The 23,198-nt window shown below is 37.3% G+C and overlaps 1 protein-coding gene and 1 non-coding gene across 2 annotated transcripts; both read right to left on the bottom strand.

The window, feature by feature from the left end:
- Nucleotides 1-16,393: 16,393 nt before the first annotated feature.
- Nucleotides 16,394-17,032, bottom strand: LOC110621919. Its single transcript, XM_021766219.2, has one exon. The coding sequence runs from the start codon at nucleotides 16,996-16,998 to the stop codon at nucleotides 16,537-16,539; it is 462 nt and encodes a 153-aa protein (XP_021621911.1). The 5' UTR covers nucleotides 16,999-17,032; the 3' UTR covers nucleotides 16,394-16,536.
- Nucleotides 17,033-20,565: 3,533 nt separating this feature from the next.
- TRNAG-GCC lies at nucleotides 20,566-20,636 on the bottom strand. The gene has a single exon. It is a non-coding gene; the product is annotated as a tRNA-Gly (tRNA).
- Nucleotides 20,637-23,198: the final 2,562 nt, after the last annotated feature.

Genomic DNA, 23,198 nt, shown 5'->3' with positions numbered 1-23,198 from the left:
TAAGCTATGATTTTAAATTAATTAATTTATTTAGAAGATTACATAATTTTTTTTTAAATATAAAGTTTATTTAATAAAAGTCTAAGCCTACTAAGTAAAATAGGATCTAAAAAGATTAAACGGACCCAAACTAATTAGCTCAATAAATATCTCAATAACTTCGATTAGGAAGATTAGTCTAACAAAAGTAACCTTTTTCAGGAATCCTAATTTGAATCAAAAAGATTCGGTAAACATGCGATACCCAACAATAGTTAAATCAGAAAAACAACCCACACAAAGCAAGAGGATCTGAGTCAGACAAACGTAATGACGGCAAGTAGAGCTTTTTAAGAGACTTTTTTTAAAAAAAAAAAATTCAATGACACTAATTGTGTTCTCAAGAGATGCATGCTACAGAAAAAAAAACGTAATCCTTCGAGTCTAATGTTTGGCCATAATCTATAAAAAGAGTATTGAGAGTCTAACCTGCACTAAATTATTAGGCTCACAATAAACAACCCAAATAAACTATCAAAAAGAAAGAGAAAGATTGATATCAAAAAGTTGTCTTAAAATCCGCATCGATTTGTCAATAAAACTATAAATTTTTATTTATTTTCAAGAAGGTAGAAAAACTCACTCTCCACATAAAGAGTTCAAGTTGTTTCTTATCCAACTAAAGTAGACAATAATCAAACACAGTCATCAACACAAAAACATAATTGAATATTGGAGGAAATTTAAAAAAAAAAAGTGTTTTCTCTCCCTAGCTAATCCAAAGAGAGAAAAGTCTTAATTCTGAAGAAGTTATGCTTATAAATTGAGAGATGAAAAAAAATTTTATTAGTACTTCTAACTACTAATAGTTTTGACTATCATTAAACTATTATATGATATAGTGCATATATGCATCATAATTTAGATAGTTAAAATTACTCTAAGGAAAAAAAATATTTTAAATGATGTTTGGAGGGACAAAAAGAAACCTATAACAGATACAATAAATTGGCTAACCCCGAAAGAAACATGACTAAATCTCAGAAAATAAAAACTCTCTCTTTTTAAGAGAAGAGGGGTAACCCACTGATCTTGGATCATTGTGAAAATTAGTTTAATACCTATACAATTAAAGGAGACGTGTGATAAATATTTGGAATTTATATATATGTCAATAATCATTCCATTAGTAGATTGCTTTATAATACTTAAATCTTAATTAAATTATGCATTAATAGTTTTTTATTTCATGGGAAAAAAATATTTTTTTACTGATTTTTATCAATATCCCAAACATTAAAAATATTTTTTTGTTAGTATGTAGTAGGATTCTAGAAAGTTCTAGTGTATTCTTTATTAGTAGGTCTTAGTGTATTCTTGAATAAACTTTTGTATCTAAACTTTCTATAAATAGGTGCTCATGTACATATAGTAGATATACTTTTTTACAATACAGTACTCAATACAAGTAGAGTATTTTTCCATCAAAATAAGATAGTATCAGAGCGGGTTACTTGTCTTTAGTCTTTAACTTTTTTTCTCTCGTCTTGAAAAATCTCTTGTTCGAGAAATGGCAGAGAGCAGCTCTGCTAGATAATAGAGCTATTTGGCTCCGATGAGAGATGTCTCCAAAATAATCATCAACGACATCTTAATGCTGCAAAACTCTAACAATCCGATGATGGTTCTCGTCTCCATTCAATTAAATGGCATTAGTTATAGAGGTTGGAATCGAGTGATGAAAATAGCTCTCGGTGCTAAGAACAAGCTCATGTTCGTGGAAGGAAAAATCATTGTACTTGAAGATGGATATGAAGATTACGAGAAGTAGAGACTATGCGATTACATGGTAACATCATGGATTTTAAACTCTATCTCGAAAGATCTGGTCGGAAGCTTCTTGTATGCCACCACCGCTTGAGAACTTTGGGTCAAATTAGGAGAATGGTATGGTAAGAGCAACGGGCTAATGATTTATTAAATCAAGCAAAGAATAGTATCGATCTCCCAAGAGAATCTCTCGGTGTACGTATTACAGTAAATTGAAGACGCCAACATTGTCCTAATTCCTCCATACAGTTGTGGATTAGAGAAACACACAACAAAAATCCACAACGCCAATCATCTAATGCAATTTCTGATGGGACTCAATGATGCCTTCAACTAGGTTCATAGCCAAGTATTGCTTCTGGATCCATTACTAATAGTGAACAAAGCCTTCTCGATGGTTCTGCGGTTAGAGTCTTAAAAGGAAGTTCAAACCAACCTCACAGAGCATACTAAGGTTACTGTCCTAGCTGTCCAATCTCAAGGTAACAGGTGTGATTACAAGAGACATGATATGAGAAAGGGCTACTGTGATTACTGCAATTTAGATGGACATACATGAGTAGGATGCTTCAAGTTGATCGATTATCCAGAATGGTTTAAGAATAAGAACAAGCAATTCACCAATTTAGGAGCATTTAAACCAAGATACAAAGCTCATATGTCACACACCGAAGGTCATAACACGGAATCAGTCCCGGAAACACCATTAGCAGGCGCTGGATCGGTTGCCACAACTAAATTGAATAAAATGTAAGAGGTCAATGCAAAACTCAAACTACTGCAGCAAGAGATGAGCAGGCTGATCAAAGGTAAAGTAGTTGCTACAATAAATACCGTCAATTCATATTCAGCCTACTCTTATAATCTGATAGATTGTTCTAGTAACCTCAGCTCCTGCCATTTGACTTTGTTTGTAATGTAATTGCTACAATAAATACCGTCAATTCATTTTCTACTTCCAATATTCAATCCTATATTGACTTTGTTTGTAATGTAATTGCTTCAAATCTCACTATAAATGCTCATGAGTTTCATAATTGCAATAAAGAAACTGTATCTCTTGCAAATTCCATAACAAAAGTTTCTTTTTCTGTTCTTCATGCTAGATTAATACACTCTTCTTGTCATAAAATGTCTTATATATCTATTCTTAAGCAATTTATTGATACTAATCACAAAGTGCTTTGTGTCCTCTAGCTAAAATGTCTAGGTTGCCCTTTCGTAATATTACTATTAATGTCAACCCTTTTGACCTTGTGCATATGGATTCATGGGGACCATTTTCCATTCACTCTATCACTAGTGCCATATTATTTTTAATCATTGTTGATGATAAAACTAGAGCAACTTGGACCTATATGCTTAGATTTAAAGATCAAACATATTCAATTTTAACATCTTTCATCCAATATATCAATACACAATTTGGAACAAAGATTAAAAATATAAGATCTGACAATAGGGGAGAATTTCTCAATAAAAAGTGTGCTTCTTTGTTTTCTTTTCATGAAATTGTCCATCAAACTACTTACCCTTATACACCTCAACAAAATAGTACAGTAGAAATTAAACATAAATATATTCTCAACATAACTAGTGTAATACCCGGCTAGAATCCGGCACCGGAATTCCTATTATCTGGCGGAATCCGGGGTGTTGGGATTCTATCTAAGGGTAGGAGTTATGTGTTACTACGGATTATGATGTGTTTAAATGTTTTTTTAAGATAAATGGAACTAAGTTATGAGTTGAAATGACCTAAGGCAGTTGAGCCAAGTTCGGCCACCGAAAGTAAGTTCGGCCGCCGAAAGTGTTTGGCTTCCGAAGGGAAGTTTGGCCCCCGAATGTTGCATGGTCTTGCATGTCATTGGGCAGCCGACGATGAGTTGGCCAGCCAAGCTGAGTCATGGCTTTTGACAGATGTTGGCCTCAGATTCTTGCCATGAATTAGCCACGTCTTCTATGACTCATCTGCAAGTGTTTTGAGCAGCTCATGCAGGAGTTTGCTCATTCACCAAGTTTTGAAGGGTTTGAAGCAAAAAGTGCGTTTGAGAGAGTTTGAGAGTGTGAGAAGAGGTGATCCGTTTTCCCTTGTTCAGAGTGTTTAGCTTCTTGCTACAGGAGGTAAGTGATGCACTTGAACATGTGTATATGTTTCTGAGTTTATGGGGATAAAGGGTATTAATGGTAGTTTTAAAGAATTATGCATGGTTACATGTTTTTATGTATGTTTGTTTTGTTGTTTGGGGTTATTAGCTAGTTTTGGACCCCTGTGATCATATACATGAGTATATGTATGTTGAGGAGGTGAAGTTTGCATGGTTTGAGAAGTTGAAGGAAAGAAGGAGATGGTTTGCCGTTGAAACTGAGTTCCGGATGAACTCAGGTTCGGCAGCCGAAAGTTCATTCGGCCGCCGAACCTCTTGCATGGTAGCTTAGGCTGCCACAGCTTGCCCCGAGTGTTTTTGCATGTTCGGCTCTGTTTGGGGGATTCGGCCGCCGAAGGTGCCGCCGAAGGTGCTTGAGTTTCGTCTCTGGAGAGGACATTCGGCCGCCGAACCTGCCGCCGAAAGTGTTCTGTCCAGCTTTCCTTTGCTTGCTTTGCATGACTATTAGAGTGAGTGTAAGGGGATTCTTGGGGAGTTTAATAGAGTTGGTCATAAGCTTGTTTGGTCCCTCATTTGAGTCTTTATGTGCTTATACAGACCAGAGGAACCAGAGAGAGCAGCAGTGAGTACTGCTCCAGAGGTTCAGAACCTGCAGAGTCAGTCAGTCCAGACAGCCAGAGGTGAGTGGAACTAACTTAAGACTGATGATTTTTAAGTGAACCACAAACTGCTTTTAGCATATCTCATGCATCATGTTTATGCCATAGGTTGTTTACATTAGTATTCACGAATATGTTGCATTGCATTGTTATTTGATGATGTGAGTAAATGCTGAATGATCCAATAGTCACAGACAGGAAGACCAGGAGCCTTTGACTACGCCCTGGCACGTATAGCAAAGACCAGGAGCCTTTGACTACGCCCTGGCACGTATAGCAAAGACCAGGAGCCTTTGACTACGCCCTGGCAGGTATATAGCAAAGACCAGGAGCCTTTGACTACGCCCTGGCAATGGTAAGTTCACAGGTGTTATATACACATATACATATATGACAGGAAGACCAGGTGCTCGATTCTACGCCCTGGCACAGAGTTACTGGGACTATGTGGTGACAGGTTTACTCTTGATGTGGCTTGTCTGTGATGTGGTGCATTCCATGAGATCATATTTTACTGAGATGTTTTACTGTTCTACTCACTGGGCTATAGAGCTCATCCCACTCCTTTAACCCCAGTTTTGCAGGTTCAGCATTCAGTGTACAGTGTACAGGAAGGGACAGTCCAGCAGAGTACAGAAAAAGTAAAGAGATCTGTAATAGCTTAGAGTGGACATGTAATATTAAAGAGATATAATAGTTGTTGCTTGACCTAGTGATGTATGTGTTGTACATGATCTGTATATGTATATATGTTTTCCTGTATGTGAAAACCAGGCTTAACAGGTATGAGTGAACCCATCTAGAGCAAGCTCTAGTCAGGGATACAGAGTACAGAGTACATGAGTACAGAGTACAGAGATAGTGCATGCACAGGTTAAGCCTTGGTTCAGAAAAGAGTTTTATTTTCACTGAAAATGTATGATCATGTATGAGGTTTACAGGTACACAGAGAATATAGCAGGCTTGCTACGGGTTCTGGCGGCCTTAAGCCGACCTGAATCCTAGCGCCGGTGACGGTCCTTTTTGGGGTCGTTACAGATTGGTATCAGAGCCCTAGATTCACATGATCGGACCTATAGAGACAGTGTTGGGCTCAGACAGGTTAGAAGTGGTCAAGCACAATAGGAAATCATGTCCACTAGGATAGGGTCTTGAGTCCTATCTGCTATGATATGCCATGAGTATTGTATGTGTATGATATGTGATGTTTATGTGCTAAAGTGGTATGTTATATGTTGTGTTTCCAGAGAGTAAGATGCGAGGAACTCGTCGATCAGCTCGATTGACTGGAGTCCCACCAGAAAGTGAAAGACCAGCTGCTCGTCCTCCTGCATTGCCAAGGGCAAGGTCTCAGAGATCTAGCAGGGAAGGCATGTCAATAGACCCTAGAAGGTCTGTAGACGAGAGCAGAAGAGGAGTAGTTAGAGGAGGAAGATCAGAGGAAGAGAGGGAGGCTATGGAGACTGATCCGTCTATGGATGAAGGTATGGGCGATTCCGAGGGAGGCGTTCAGGCCTCAGGTTATGGCTATCCATCCTTATTTCAGGAGCCAGAGTATCCGATGGAGGGTATGTCGGAATACTCCCGTTTTGACCCATATCCTACATACATGCCATATATGCCATATCCTCACTACTATCCACCATATCCTATGTATCCCTCTTCCCCTATACATCCAAGTGCAGCACACCTAGAGCCAAATGACCCAGTACTACCACCAGAACCAGTAGCCCCTGTTGTTGACAGACATGAACCTAGCTCATCTGGAGGTAAAGTCCAAATGACAGAGTACTTGAAATTGGATGCTCCTAAATACAATACAGGAGATGATCCATTTGATTACCTCAGAGCAGTTAGGATGATCACCAGTGAGTTGGGAGCAGATGATAGGAGAGCCATTGAGATGGCAGGTTTCACAATAAAATGCAAGAAAGCCAGAGAATGGTTTAAGAATTATGTGGAGCCTAGAATGGACAGCATGTCATGGGGAGAGTTCGCCAATGAGTTTGCAGGGTGGGCTTTTCCTGACAGTTCGAGGGAGATGAAAGTAATTGAATTTGAACAGTTGAGACAGACAGACGAGATGAGTGTTGATGAATTCACAGATAAGTTCCTGGATCTGCTTCAGTACGTGGGTCAAGCCTATGATACTGATCAGAAGAAAGCAAGAAGATATACTATGAGACTTCATCCCAGGTATTCTTCTTTGATCCTTCCAGCTGAGAAGGAGAATTTTCATTCGATAGTGGACGCAGCCAGGAAAATGGAAGCTAGTGCCAATATTCAGAAACAGTCAAGGGCACAAGCTTCGGGTTCTAAGGCCCCCAGTTCAGGTTCTACAGGCAGTAAGAGATGGGATAGAGCGAGAGGAACAAGGAAAGGGTTTTGGAGTAAAGTCAAGTCAGGTCTGGGAATAGGTAGTGGCTCAAGCTCTGGCACAGCTCCAGTCTGCAGACGATGCGGAAAACCACATGGCGGAGTTTGTCGGTTGGGATCTACAGCTTGTTTTCGATGTGGACAGGAAGGGCATATTGCTCGGGATTGTCCGCAGATGACTTTTGCACCATCCCAGCAGATGAGTTCAGGCAGTGTGGTACAGCCAGTTGTACGGCCAGCAGCTCCAGTCATGCCTCAGACTAGTGGCAGAGGTAGAGGGAGAGGGGTAGCCTCTACTTCAGCAGCAGGTTCCCGAGGTGGAAATCCGGTAGCCCCAGCACGGATTTTCACAGTGACACAGGAGGAGGCTAACATGTCGAACACAGTGGTGTCAGGTAATCTCATCATTGGGTGTTCAGATGTGTATGCTTTGATGGATCCCGGTGCTTCTCATTCCTTTATTGCTTCGAGAGCCATAGAGCGATTGGGTTTGATCAGTTCTGAGTTAGAGTATCCTCTCTGGGTCAGTGGACCTAGATGTGACCCATCAGTGGCAGTGTCAGTCTGTCGTTTCAGTCCAGTGTTTATAGAGGGTAGATGCCTTCCAGCTGACCTTGTGGTTCTAGACTTGACAGATTTTGATGTCATTCTAGGGATGGATTGGCTATCTGCATATAGTGCTACGTTGGACTGTCGAGAGAAGCTAGTGAGTCTCAGAGACCAGGATGGGTCAGAGTGTGTCTTCAGAGGAGACAGGAGAGGTACACCCAGAGGTATGATTTCAGCCCTTCAGGCTCGTCGTTTGCTTAGGAGGGGTTGTCAGGGGTTTCTAGCTCATGTGAGAGAGCTAGATAGTCAGGTTAGGGAACCAGCCACAGTACCAGTAGTCCGAGAGTTTCTCGATGTGTTCCCAGACGATTTGCCAGGACTACCACCTGATAGGGAGATAGGGTTTGAAATTGAATTACTGCCAGGTACCAGACCTATCTCTATTCCTCCCTACAGGATGGCGCCAGCTGAGTTAACAGAGTTGAAAGCACAGTTGCAGGACTTGGTAGATAAGGGTTTCATCCGCCCTAGTACCTCACCTTGGGGTGCTCCAGTGCTCTTTGTCAGAAAGAAGGATGGATCCTTTAGACTTTGTATCGACTACAGACAGTTGAACAAGGTCACTATCAAGAATAGGTATCCTTTACCTAGGATTGATGATCTATTTGACCAGCTAGCTGGAGCAGGTTGTTTCTCGAAAATAGATCTGAGATCTGGGTATCATCAGTTGAGAGTCAGAGAGGCAGATGTGCCTAAGACAGCTTTCCGGACCAGATATGGGCATTATGAGTTCTTAGTGATGCCGTTCGGGTTGACTAACGCCCCTGCAGCATTTATGGATCTCATGAACAGAGTATTCAGTGAGTTTCTGGATCACTTTGTCATTGTGTTTATCGATGATATCTTAGTGTATTTCAGAGATGCAGAGGAACATGCCCATTATCTGAGGATTGTTTTATAGACACTGAGAGAGCATGGTTTATATGCCAAGTTCTCGAAGTGTGAGTTTTGGTTACGGAGCATTTCCTTCTTGGGACATGTAGTATCAGCAGAGGGTATTGAGGTAGACCCCAAGAAGATAGAGGCTGTAGCTAACTGGCCCAGACCCACTGCAGTGACTGAGATTAAAAGCTTTCTGGGACTGGCAGGTTACTACAGGAGGTTCGTTCAGAACTTCTCAAAGATAGCAGCTCCTATGACCAAATTGACTCAGAAGAACCAGAAGTTTATCTGGTTAGACCAGTGTGAAGAGAGCTTTGAGGAGCTCAAGAGGAGATTGACAACAGCACCAGTGTTAGCTCTGCCTGTTAGTGACGAGGATTTCACAGTGTTCTGTGATGCATCTCGAGTGGGATTGGGTTGTGTATTGATGCAGAGTGATAGAGTAATAGCTTATGCTTCTAGACAGTTGAAGAAGCACGAGTTAAATTACCCTACCCATGACCTAGAGATGGCAGCAGTTATCTTTGCACTTAAGATGTGGCGGCATTACCTCTACGGAGTTAAATGCGAGATCTTCACTGATCACAAGAGTTTACAGTACATCTTAAGTCAGAAAGAGCTGAATTTGCGGCAGAGAAGATGGGTTGAATTGCTCAGTGATTATGATTGTAAGATCCAGTATCATCCGGGTAAGGCGAATGTTGTCGCAAACGCCCTAAGCCGGAAGTCACTAGGCAGTTTGTCCCATATAGCAGCAGAGCGGAGACCAGTTGTGATGGAGCTTTATAAGCTCTTTGACGAGGGATTACAGCTAGAGTTGTCTGGTACAGGTGCGTTGATAGCACAGATGAGAGTGACACCTGTGTTTCTGGAGCAGATAGCTCAGAGACAGCATGAGGACCCTGAGTTGATGAAAATTGCCAGGACTGTTCAGTCAGGCAATAATGCAGAGTTCAGATTTGACAGCAAAGGGATCCTTCGCTATGGGAGTCGACTTTGTGTACCAGATAGGGGCAGTGTGAAGGAAGACATTATGAGGGAAGCTCATAATGCGAGGTATAGTGTTCACCCAGGAGCCACCAAGATGTATCAAGATCTGAAAAGGGTCTATTGGTGGCCAGCCATGAAGAAAGAAGTGGCGCAGTTCGTGACAGCCTGTGAGGTTTGTCAGAGGGTGAAATTAGAGCATCAGAAACCAGCAGGAATGCTTAACCCATTACCGATTCCAGAGTGGAAATGGGAGAACATAGCCATGGATTTTGTAGTGGGTTTACCAGTAGCGTCCAACAGGATAGACTCGATATGGATGATTGTGGACAGACTCACGAAATCTGCTCATTTTCTTCCAGTACGGAGTAACTATTCTGTGGATAAGTTGGCACAGGTCTATCTGGATGAGATAGTGAGATTACATGGAGTTCCAGTGTCTATAGTTTCAGACAGAGGACCTCAATTTACTTCCCGCTTTTGGCGGAGTCTGCAAAGTGCGATGGGCACGAGATTAGATTTTAGTACTGCTTTCCACCCACAGACTGATGGACAGTCAGAAAGGACCATCCAGACCATAGAGGATATGCTTCGCCTATGTGTGTTAGACTTTGGCGGTTCTTGGAGGCAGCATCTACCTTTGGTGGAGTTTGCCTACAATAACAGCCATCATGCGAGCATCGGGATGGCTCCTTATGAAGCTTTATATGGGAGGAAATGCAGATCCCCTGTTTGCTGGGAAGAGGTAGGAGAGAAAGCTCTTGCAGGGCCAGAGTTAGTAGACATTACCAGTCGAATGGTGCCCATGATCAGAGAGAGAATCAGAACAGCTCAAAGTAGACAGAAAAGTTATGCAGACGTTCGCAGGAAACAGTTAGAGTTTCAGGAGGGTAATTGGGTATTGCTGAAAGTGTCTCCAATGAAAGGAGTGGTTCGTTTTGGAAAGAAAGGTAAATTAGCTCCACGGTACATTGGACCCTTTGAAGTGTTGCAGAGGATCGGAAATGTGTCGTATAAGCTGGATTTACCTGCTTCTATGGAGAGAATTCACCCGGTATTTCATGTTTCTATGCTACGACAGTTTGTGTCAGATCCGAATCAGGTTCTGAGTGAGCCTGAAGTGGAGATTCATACGGATCTCACCTATATAGAGCAGCCAGTGCGGATTCTGGACACGCAGATCAGACAGCTAAGGAACAAGGAGTTTCCGATGGTGAAAGTTCTATGGAACCACCATAACCTAGAAGAGTGCACATGGGAGACGCGAGAGTCTATGCTCCAGCAGTATCCATATTTGTTTTGAGGTTAGTTTTCTCCGTTTCATGTGTTAAATTGTGTGTTTTAGGAACATCCGAGGACGAATGTTCTTAAGGAGGGGAGAATGTAATACCCGGCTAGAATCCGGCACCGGAATTCCTATTATCTGGCGGAATCCGGGGTGTTGGGATTCTATCTAAGGGTAGGAGTTATGTGTTACTACGGATTATGATGTGTTTAAATGTTTTTTTAAGATAAATGGAACTAAGTTATGAGTTGAAATGACCTAAGGCAGTTGAGCCAAGTTCGGCCGCCGAAAGTAAGTTCGGCCGCCGAAAGTGTTTGGCTTCCGAAGGGAAGTTTGGCCCCCGAATGTTGCATGGTCTTGCATGTCATTGGGCAGCCGACGATGAGTTGGCCAGCCAAGCTGAGTCATGGCTTTTGACAGATGTTGGCCTCAGATTCTTGCCATGAATTAGCCACGTCTTCTATGACTCATCTGCAAGTGTTTTGAGCAGCTCATGCAGGAGTTTGCTCATTCACCAAGTTTTGAAGGGTTTGAAGCAAAAAGTGAGTTTGAGAGAGTTTGAGAGTGTGAGAAGAGGTGATCCGTTTTCCCTTGTTCAGAGTGTTTAGCTTCTTGCTACAGGAGGTAAGTGATGCACTTGAACATGTGTATATGTTTCTGAGTTTATGGGGATAAAGGGTATTAATGGTAGTTTTAAAGAATTATGCATGGTTACATGTTTTTATGTATGTTTGTTTTGTTGTTTGGGGTTATTAGCTAGTTTTGGACCCCTGTGATCATATACATGAGTATATGTATGTTGAGGAGGTGAAGTTTGCATGGTTTGAGAAGTTGAAGGAAAGAAGGAGATGGTTTGCCGTTGAAACTGAGTTCCGGATGAACTCAGGTTCGGCAGCCGAAAGTTCATTCGGCCGCCGAACCTCTTGCATGGTAGCTTAGGCTGCCACAGCTTGCCCCGAGTGTTTTTGCATGTTCGGCTCTGTTTGGGGGATTCGGCCGCCGAAGGTGCCGCCGAAGGTGCTTGAGTTTCGTCTCTGGAGAGGACATTCGGCCGCCGAACCTGCCGCCGAAAGTGTTCTGTCCAGCTTTCCTTTGCTTGCTTTGCATGACTATTAGAGTGAGTGTAAGGGGATTCTTGGGGAGTTTAATAGAGTTGGTCATAAGCTTGTTTGGTCCCTCATTTGAGTCTTTATGTGCTTATACAGACCAGAGGAACCAGAGAGAGCAGCAGTGAGTACTGCTCCAGAGGTTCAGAACCTGCAGAGTCAGTCAGTCCAGACAGCCAGAGGTGAGTGGAACTAACTTAAGACTGATGATTTTTAAGTGAACCACAAACTGCTTTTAGCATATCTCATGCATCATGTTTATGCCATAGGTTGTTTACATTAGTATTCACGAATATGTTGCATTGCATTGTTATTTGATGATGTGAGTAAATGCTGAATGATCCAATAGTCACAGACAGGAAGACCAGGAGCCTTTGACTACGCCCTGGCACGTATAGCAAAGACCAGGAGCCTTTGACTACGCCCTGGCAGGTATATAGCAAAGACCAGGAGCCTTTGACTACGCCCTGGCAATGGTAAGTTCACAGGTGTTATATACACATATACATATATGACAGGAAGACCAGGTGCTCGATTCTACGCCCTGGCACAGAGTTACTGGGACTATGTGGTGACAGGTTTACTCTTGATGTGGCTTGTCTGTGATGTGGTGCATTCCATGAGATCATATTTTACTGAGATGTTTTACTGTTCTACTCACTGGGCTATAGAGCTCATCCCACTTCCTTAACCCCAGTTTTGCAGGTTCAGCATTCAGTGTACAGTGTACAGGAAGGGACAGTCCAGCAGAGTGCAGAAAAAGTAAAGAGATCTGTAATAGCTTAGAGTGGACATGTAATATTAAAGAGATATAATAGTTGTTGCTTGACCTAGTGATGTATGTGTTGTACATGATCTGTATATGTATATATGTTTTCCTGTATGTGAAAACCAGGCTTAACAGGTATGAGTGAACCCATCTAGAGCAAGCTCTAGTCAGGGATACAGAGTACAGAGTACATGAGTACAGAGTACAGAGATAGTGCATGCACAGGTTAAGCCTTGGTTTAGAAAAGAGTTTTATTTTCACTGAAAATGTATGATCATGTATGAGGTTTACAGGTACACAGAGAATATAGCAGGCTTGCTACGGGTTCTGGCGGCCTTAAGCCGACCTGAATCCTAGCGCCGGTGACGGTCCTTTTTGGGGTCGTTACAACTAGGGCCATCCAATTCCAAACTCAATTTCCAAAAACTTATTGGGCTGAATGTATATTGATAGCTACTTATATCATTAACAGAATACCAGTTAAAGCTTTAGATTAGTTAACTCTTTTTGAAGCCTTGCTTTATAAACCACCTAATTATGATCACATAAGAACTATTGGTTGCCTATACTTTGCCATCAATCACAATCCTAAAAAAGATAAATTTGATTTTAGATCTGCTAAATGCATTCTTCTTAGATATTCCAATACCCAGAATGGATATAGACAACAAGACTTAGACACAAAATAAATCTTTGTCAATAGAGATGTTCTTTTTCATGAATCTATTTTTCCCTTCCAAAATAATCCTTCTTAGGAGCCTTCTATTTCAGATCTAGTTTTCCCTGTGAGTTTGCCTGATGATGCACCAAGTTCTTCTAATTTTCATCAGGTTCCCACATAGTCTGATTATGTTTTCCAGTCATATTCACAAGAATAGGTTATTTCTCCTCTCTCGCCTTTAACAAAGAGCACCCGAATTCATAATAAATCATCTTGTATACAAGATTTTATTGTGAATCATTTATCTATTGCTTCTAATTTTGATTTTTCTGTTCACTTCACACCTTCATATCACACTTACCTCAACACAATATCTCACATTCATGAACCTTGCATTACACTCAAGCTTAAAATAATCCTAATTGGGTTGAGGCCATGCATCATGAGTTTTTTAGCTCTTAAAAAGAATAGAAGCTGGATACTTATTGATCTTTCAAAAGGCAAAAAGGCCATTGGTTCTAAATGGGTGTACAAGATTAAGACCAAACCCAATGGGGAGATCGACAGATATAAAACTCGTCTAGTGGCTAAGGGGTATAATCAAGTGGAGGAATTAGATTTTAAAGATCGTTTTTCCCCTATAGCCAAAATTGTTACTATTCGAATTTTTATTTCCTTAACTACTTCTAAACACTGGCCTATCTTTTAGTTTGACATTAATAATGCTTTTCTACATGGTTTTCTGGAAGAGGAAGTGTATATGCAACCCCCTGCAAGTTACTCTAAACCTAGTCCAGGTCAAGTTTGCTTATTGAAAAGATCACTTTATGGTTTAAGACAAGCTTCTCGACAATGAAACTTGAAATTCACATCCTTCTTGTAGTCTTTGGACTTTATTTAGTCAATACATGATAATTGCCTTTTCACAGGAGATGCTAATAGTAATTTTACTGCTATGCTTATCTATGTAGATTATGTGATCATAACTGGTACTTCTGTTTCTATCATTGATCATATTAAATGTGCTTTACAATGTAAATTTAATATTAAAGATCTTAGATATTTGAAATATTTTCTTGGTTTAGAAATCTCTAGGTCTGCTTCTACTACCCTTATCGGTCAAAGGAAATTGGTTTCTGATGTTTCAACTGATATTAGCATGTTACATGCTAAGAGTGCCTCCACTCCTTTACCCAAAGGTTTGAATTTTGATCCTTCTAATAGTGATTTACTTTTCAAACTTAATAAATATAGGCGGCTAGTTAGCAAATTGTTATACATTAACGTTACTAGGTCTGACATAAGACACATCTAGTTAAGGGATTATATTTTTTTTCCATATCAAAATTGTCTAATCTTTCAGCTTATTGTAATGTGGATTGGGCCACCTGTTCTTTTTCTATACAATCTATCATTGGGTTTTGTGGTTTTTTAGGAGACTATTTTAGTAGTTGGAAGACAAAAAAACAAAAGGCAGTTTCTAAATCTTCTGCAAAAATTGAATATCGAAGCATGGGGGCCGTTGTCTGTGAACTTTTATGGATTTCATATATACTAAAAGATTTATGAGTTAGCATGCAATTTCCTATTTCTTTGCAGTGTGATAACCAAGTAGCTAGTCATATAGCTAACAATTCCGTTTTTATGAGAGAATCAATCATCTTGATATTGATTGTTGATGGGCGTCGAAACCACAAAAAATAAATTTCTTCTTTAAAATAAAACTTATGATAATGGTAAGTAGAATCGATTCCACAGAGATTGGTAAATAGATTAATTCTATTGAATGAATTGAAATAAAATAAAGTAAAATAAAATAAAATAAAATGGGGAAGGTTTTGGATGTAGAGGAATAAATAAAATCAATTTAAAAGAAGAAACAATTTAAATTTAAGAGAGAATCAAGATGAGACACCTTCAGTTAAAAGAATAATTTTAGTTTCAGTTTTTGTGGATAATCTCAATTTAATTATTGATAAACTAGTTATACATATCGAAGACACTTCAAGTATCCAATCCTTTCTTAATTTTAAACTAGTTTACAGACGCTCGTTAATTAGCTCTAACTCTCGGACAACCGTAGGAGATACTCCTAGAATTTAATCTAATTATTGTATTAAGAATTAAAAGGACTTGATTCTAACTAACAAATGCGAGACGCTCGGTTCATTTAAGTTAGATTATACTATTCCTTAGGAAGGTCTGATTCACTACTTATTTCAATTTAATTAAACAATTACGGATTTAATTAATCTGAATAGCAATCTACCATTCTATCAATTGAATAATGGCGCCTTAATGCAACAACCCATAGAATGATATTAAGCAATAAATACATGAATAATATAAATACCAAAAATAATTGAGAAAACTATAAAATCACATAAATTCCACCACCGATTGAACTAGAACTTTAATTGTCCTTGAACTGAAAAGAAAAAATTTAGCCACACATATTCATGGCTAAGAATAAGAGATGAAAGATAAGATGAGATATTAGATACATCAGAATGCCCCCTTTTTATAGTGCTAAAAGTCCTAAACACAAGTAGCTAAAATCAAAATTAAAATCGAGGACAACTTGGCAGATGAGAGTTATCTGTTTGATTCTGGATTTAAAGCTGGATTCTATTCGTCAAGTATGTTTATACCCTACCAAGATAATAAAATTTAAACGAATCAGTCTGTTTTAAATGAAATCAAAATCAAAATCTAAATATTTTGTAATATTAAAACTACGTAATCACTTGATTAGAGAACAACTACAAAAAGATTTTAGTGTTCGTGTTCTCGTGTCATCCACTTTTCAGTTTGCAAATTTCTTCACCAAACTGTGACCACTCAAATCACCAATTTTTTTATTTTCAAGTTGCATCCATTTGTTTTGTCCCTTAATCTAACTTGATCCATTTGTTTTGTCCCTTAATCTAACTTGAAGGAGATGTTAGATGTAGTAGGATTCTAAAAGGTTATAGTGTATTCTTTATTAGTAAGTTCTAATGTATTCTTAAATATAATTTTATATTTAAACTATAAATAAGTGTTTCCGTATATACAATAGATATACTTTTTTCACAATACAATACTAGTAGAGTATTTTCCATGAAAATAAGATTTTTCATAAAATACTTTTCAATTGGATTCATATTTGCACTAATTTAACTTTGAAATTGTATCGAGTGTAAATCAATTTTCTTTACAGCGATAAACAAAGAGACAGTCTTCAATTCAGATGTCCCCTAATAACAATATATACGTCCCAAACACTTCTTACAAATTTGTAATTTAGACAACAACAACCTCTGCTTTGTGTCTCCCAGTAGCTTTAATGTAACAGAAAACTGCCACCAAAAAGGTGGTGGCGAGACCTCCCAATATAACACCACCACCGGCAACCGACTTATCAAACGAGTGGTGATGCCGTTCATGCAGCAACTTAATCTCCTCTCCTTTGATGCTAACATCCTCTTCATTCTCAGGCTCAGAACTGGATTTTTTCGTATTAGAACGCAACTCCTTTCCAGAGTCTGGAGCACTGGCTGGGCTGCGACTGGGCGCAACCACCTGGTGGTTTCCAAGTTTCCTGGGAAGTGGTGGTTGCTGAGACTCCCTGTAAGAGATGGAGGGACTAGGCGCTGGTGGGTCTGAGACGTTAGCCATGGCTAGACCCACAAAAGCATCTGCGAGCAAAATGAAGGAGACAAGAAGAATTTGAGCCATGAAGGAGACAAGAAGAATTTGAGCCATTGTATTGGAGATGCTTGGTTAAGTTGTGTCTGAGGCTGCAGTGAAGATCAGCTAGAAGCTCTGGACATTATATAATCAGATATAAGCGTGTGGGTTTGATGGAAATTTCCGATTGTTGGATTCCAGGGATGATTTATTGAATATGATAATGTGGTATCACAAAGCTGTCTTGCTTGTGTTGAGTGGGCGGGGAAACAGAGGAAGATACACGTGTAAGCATTAGAATATGTCAGAAATTCAACTAAGATTTTAATTAAGGGGACAGTAGGATCTCTATTTTGTTTATTTGTAGAGTTGTTATCTGTTTGTACTTATTTTTATTAATTTTATAGAATGGGTTTCAGAAATAATTCATCAGGGCACTACTTCCCATAAATCTCACTAGAAATTGAGAATCTGCCAAGAAGTTGCCTAAGCAGTTAAACGTATTGGGAGATGTAGCCATCCCAATATGAGACCCAATTGAACATACAGTGAAAGACAGGCTGGGAATGGATCTTACTTACTTTGTAGGCTAGTTCATCCATACTGTCTGTACATGTCTTCTTTGCAGGGAAAGTTGCAAGTTTCCAGTTTCCTGATGTTATTACAAGGAGAGAAACAGCAAATAAATTAAAACCATGTACAAGGTTCCATTTCCATTTCAGGCAAACTTTTCCCTTTTCCCTTCTATTTCTTTTTGAGTAATGTTTTGCTTCTGTCTAGTTTTCTCTCATCTTCATTGCAAAAATCTGAACCTATGGAATAGACCAGAAACAACATGATGGAGTATTGATTTGAACAAGTAATTAAAAATAGCTTGTCTTGTCTGCAAACATGCAAAGGTAACACATTTATTTTTCACCAGACAATATATAAACTAATGTCTGAGGGAAATTAGGCAAAAATATCTGATTAGATTTCCATTCATTTGATCTAAATAGAGATATAATCAAATGGGTTTGGTGCAATGACTCTCAGGATTGTGTTGCATTTTTCAATTTGCATGATATGATCAAGGAATATATGTAATCTGCAGTGTAGGTTCCTATTCCTATTTATAAAACCACCAATCAAGGAGCACCAAGTGGACATTGGTTTCTTGTATATGAAACAAGAAATTAGTAGATTAATTATAGTAAACTAGTGGATTTTTTAAAAATTCAAGGATCTTATAGTAATTTTTTCAAAATAGAATTGGCAATGTATATAAATTAATTTGATCAATTATGTTAATAAAATTATCAGAATTAGAAAATGAGTTTTTTTTTAAAAAAAAAAAATGGTTTCCCTTAAAATGATTTAGTTTTCCACATAAATTATAAAATATTTTTTATTAACCGATTTTACTAACTTGAAAAAGCTTTCACAAGAATTTAATTTAGCTTATTTATATTCTATCAAATTTCATGTTTCAAATATAACAATTTATTTTTTTTAATTTATAAAATTTTCATAATGAAATAATGTATAATCAATTACGCATTCAGAAATTGAAGGAGGTTTAATTTCATTTTTTCAATAAAATTTTTAAATTTATTCATTTTAAAATTTTTATTTGTTAATATAAATATTAAAAATAAAGTTTTTAAATTGCAAAATTTACATAGATAAAATTACAAGTTGAATGGATTTTCTCATTTAATCTGTTTTAGTTTGAATTGTGCAAGCTTACTACTCACATAAATACTATTTAATTTTATGTATATTTATAATTTATTTTTTAAATAAAGTTAATCCAATTCCTAACTTATTAAACTCATTTCTTTAGATTTATATTTTTATATTTAAATAATTTATGAAAATATTAAATAATTTAATAATTATTTATAGTATTCTTTTAAAATTTAAAATTTAATTTTTATAAATTTAAATAATCTAATATATAATTTTAATCGCATAAATAAAAATAACTATTATTAATTATTATTAAAAAGTGCTTGTAAAAAATAAATATAAATAATTTAGTTTATAAATATTTTTAAAAAAGAAAAATATTAATATACTTAAAAATAAATTTTTTGAATCGAAATAAAATAAAATAATTTATTATTATAAAAATAATATTTAGTATTGAAAATGACTATAACATTTTATGTTTTTAGAAATTCACTAATTTTTTTTATATTAAAATTACATGAATAGAAGTATTTTTATATTTTATAAAATTAAATTATTTAATAATTTATTAAAAAATTATTAGTAAATTTATTTAGATTTAGTAAAAAAATTAAATAATATGGATATTTAAACTTATAAATACTAAATAATATATATAATTAAAATTATATGAATTAAAAATATAAATATTTAATATAGATTAATGGTATAATTTTCAAATAGGAATAGACTAATAAATTTTTTAAAGATTTAGAGACTTAATAATAATTTTTCTCATTTATTTAAAGTTGAAAAAAAATTACCTAAATACACCTATGTAATTTAAAAAAATTTCAGGATGGCCATGTCAATGATTATTAAATAATATGTATATTTAAAATGATATGAATTAAAAATATAAATATTCAATATAAGTCAACGATATAATTTTTAAATAGAGATGAAGATTAATAATAATTTTTCTCTTATCTATTTAAAATTAAAGAAAAATTACTTAAACACATTTAAATAATTTAAAAAATTTTAGAAATCATGTCAATGGATCCTAAATAATATGTATATTTAAAATTATATGAATTAAAAATATAAATATTTAATATAAATTAATAGTATAATTTTTAAATAGAGAACAACTAATAAACTTTTTAAAAATTTAAAAATTTAATAATTTAATAATTTAATAATAATTTTTCTCCCATTTATTTAAAGTTAAAATAAAATTAATTAAATATATCTAACTAATTTAAAAAAATTCAGGGCTGATAGCCCCTTTGCCCCGCTGTGAATCCGTCGTTAAATATAATTTGATTTTCTAAGAATTTTTTTTTTTTTCAAAATTGAGGGTGAGATGCTTCTCCGTGCTAAAAAGTATTTTTTTGAAAATTATTTTCTATAAGACAAACAAATGCTAAACATGCTTTTTTTTTTAAATTATTATTATTTCCTAGTATTCACTGGCTTGTGATGGATTGTATTTGTGATTCCTGTTCTCCGTGATACAAGTAATGTCTGAATTGTTTGGGTTGATTGCGAGCAGCTCGGTGAGTGCATTGAAAACCAGAGACATAATAATGGAATTGTTATTCTCTGGCTACCAAGCGGCTGCCGTATCAGCCATTTGAGAAGCTGAAAAAAAATTAATAAAGTGATGGCCATGCCCTGTGCAGAGGGAGCAATCAAGGTCCAGGACACCTTGGAGTATAAAGGCCAAAGGCATTCAATTGATTAAAAAGGTAAATGTCAGTTTCTTGTCTCTGTAACATTATAGCTCGGAGATTCTTCATTTTAAAAATGGTTGGAGATCCTTTGCCAACTAATGACAATAGGATCGCAAGTTGGTGCCATTTTCACATGCAGAGATCTGTCAGTCTGTGTGCGTTGGGCAAGTGATTGCTCCACCTTCTAAGCTTAGCTTCTTCAGCATGAAAAAAAATGTCAAATCCAAGAACACAATGCGAAAAATGCTGTTGCACCAGCCGGGAATCGAACCCGGGTCTGTACCGTGGCAGGGTACTATTCTACCACTAGACCACTGGTGCCAGATGTCTATACTCTCCGTTTCTTTTACCTGATCTTCTTCTATAAACTGGACGGTCGCTCCGATTGATTTCATATTTCATGTCCGCCTCAATACCAATGCAGCTCTCCTTCTCCAAAACCATATCATCCAAAAACCGACTCTCTCTCTGGGTTCTCCCACCTCTCCCTATGCTTCTCCCATTCCCACAAAACTACCATCATCCGCATGGGCGGCGGCCCCAGAACTTACCCAGGCGGAGTATCCAAGTGGCTATGGAAGCGAATGCAGGCTAAGAAAGATAAACAGTTTCTAAAAGCTCGACTCTGCCGCGAGAGACAGTTTTACGAAATGTGAAAGAGAGCGGAGCTTAAGATGGCGGTTTCGGAGCCTGAACGCCCCTGAGAGGTGGTGGAGAGAGCACCGAAGTTGTTCTCTGTTAGTGCGGATGAGCAAATGAGGTCTTTCTCATTTGCTCCAATTCTCATTCTCAAGAGGCATTCAGTGATTCTAGCTTTAAGTGACTGCTGGAATGAATAGCCTTTCTGGCTATAGATTGATGCTATCGAATTGTGAAGTGGAAGTATTAGCTTTGTTCGCTAAATTCTGGCATTTCAGGCAAGTGCTAGTTGTGATGACTGGTGACATTATCATAATGAGTTGTTAACAAATTGAAGACGATCAGGTAGATAGTTGTCACTTTCTCAAGTATAAAATGATGTTATGTTCAATTTAGTAAGCCTGTATATTGAGCTCATCAAATGATTTAGTGGAGATTTGGCCTGATTTAAGTGTTTGTGATTTGTATCTTCTTTTCCAAATAGATTAAAATGTATTAGAGTAATGTAAGAAATATACATTTTAACTATTCACCTCTGTGGTTCTTAAAAGATCAAGAGTGAATGAAATATGCATTCAGCTCTGCAATGAAAGGAATATACATATTAAAAGATCAAGAGTGAATGAAAAAATATACTGGCATTGCCAAAAAACTATTCCACAACAGTTCCCTCCCCCACCCCCTCCCCCCCCAAAGATGACCTTATGGGTGCCACTTGAATTTGGTGAAAACTGAAAACAAGTGGTTGAGACTGTTCATGAATCATTACTATTTTATTTTAATAGATAGCTTACCTCCTTGAAAGAAGATTTAACTGATTAATGGTTGAGAGGACAAGTAAATGGACTTGATTCTGATCTCATATGCACATTATCAATTGATCACATATATTATGCTTTCACTGGAGCATATGTGATCACAATTTGACATAAAATTCAAAGGGGAATGAAAAAGTTTATGAGCTAACACTGCGATGTTACAAACTGGGTCAAGACCAAATTTGGGCCCTGTTTGGGCAAGTTCCCATTGTTTCATGTGCTTGGTAACTCGCATATTAAGGGCTACCTTCAATTAGCCTGTAGCGGATAAACTATATTCTGCATTTGTATGCAGATTTAAACAGTGAAATTGAAGTGCAATTTCTTTTTAATTTTTTTTATATTTTTTCCTTTTTAAAGTCCTGTCTGAAGAGCTATGAACAGATTCATTAAATTTGCTTAACTGAATTTCTTGTTCTTTTCATATTAGCTCTTTTGATTGACATACAGAAAACATCTAGCATAGATGGCCTAAAACAAATATTTAGACTTTCTACTAGGAAGAAATGGTGATATTGTAGCATCATGGAGGTCATTTGGATTTGCACCAAATGGTACTTGAGGCATTACGGACCTGAGGCTGATCACTGATTGTCAAGGTTTTTATTGGGAGAGTTTAATATGATATTATTTTTGAGTTAATAAAATTTGAGGGTTTGTTTTTCACCCCGTTGTTCCCCCTTATTCTACTGTTCTACAACAGTGAATTCTGGCATTTCTTGACTCTTGTTGGAGGTGTGCTGTTATTATCCGAAGGCCCATAGATTAAGTTTCTACCTTTTACTGTATGCTGCTGCTTTGTTTATTTTTTGTTTTTATTTATTTTCATTGGACTGCCAAAATGGAAAAATTCAAGATCATCTTGAAATTTTTGGCAATTAAAATCTTGTGCAAGCTTGTTAATTTAGTGCCAGTTGCTGGTAGCCTCATGTCTTAGTGCCAGGATCAGTTTGTTGCTTCTTATTTTTAGATTACAATTGCTTGTATGTGGGTGTGTTTTTTCTGCATCTCTCTTTTATCCTCTCTTTCTCTTTCTCTTTCTCTCCCATGCTTTATCATGAAACCAGGGTTTCTATCAAAGAAAAGAGCAGTAAATGAAGGGAAATAGAGAAGAGAGGAAAGCAAGAGTAGAAGAAAGAGAGGAAAGCAAGAGTAGAAGAAAGAGAGGAAATGTTCTATATTGATATTAGTTCTGGAATGACAATCTCAGTGCTAGTTCAGCTCTTTGCACATCCTAATTACCGCTAATTACAAGGTGAGATCTAGTACTGCCTCTGAAACTAATGATATTCCCTCCAAATGCTTGCTGACATTTGTTGACTTCTCTTGCTTTCACACTTTTTACTATACTTCATGTGTAACACAGACACACACATACTCGCACGACGACACATACACGCATGCACATGTGTGTTCTGCTGTGGGC

Source organism: Manihot esculenta, chromosome 9, assembly GCF_001659605.2.
Source record: "Manihot esculenta cultivar AM560-2 chromosome 9, M.esculenta_v8, whole genome shotgun sequence".
Lineage (NCBI taxonomy): Eukaryota > Viridiplantae > Streptophyta > Magnoliopsida > Malpighiales > Euphorbiaceae > Manihot > Manihot esculenta.
This window is presented reverse-complemented; position numbering and strand designations above follow the sequence as displayed.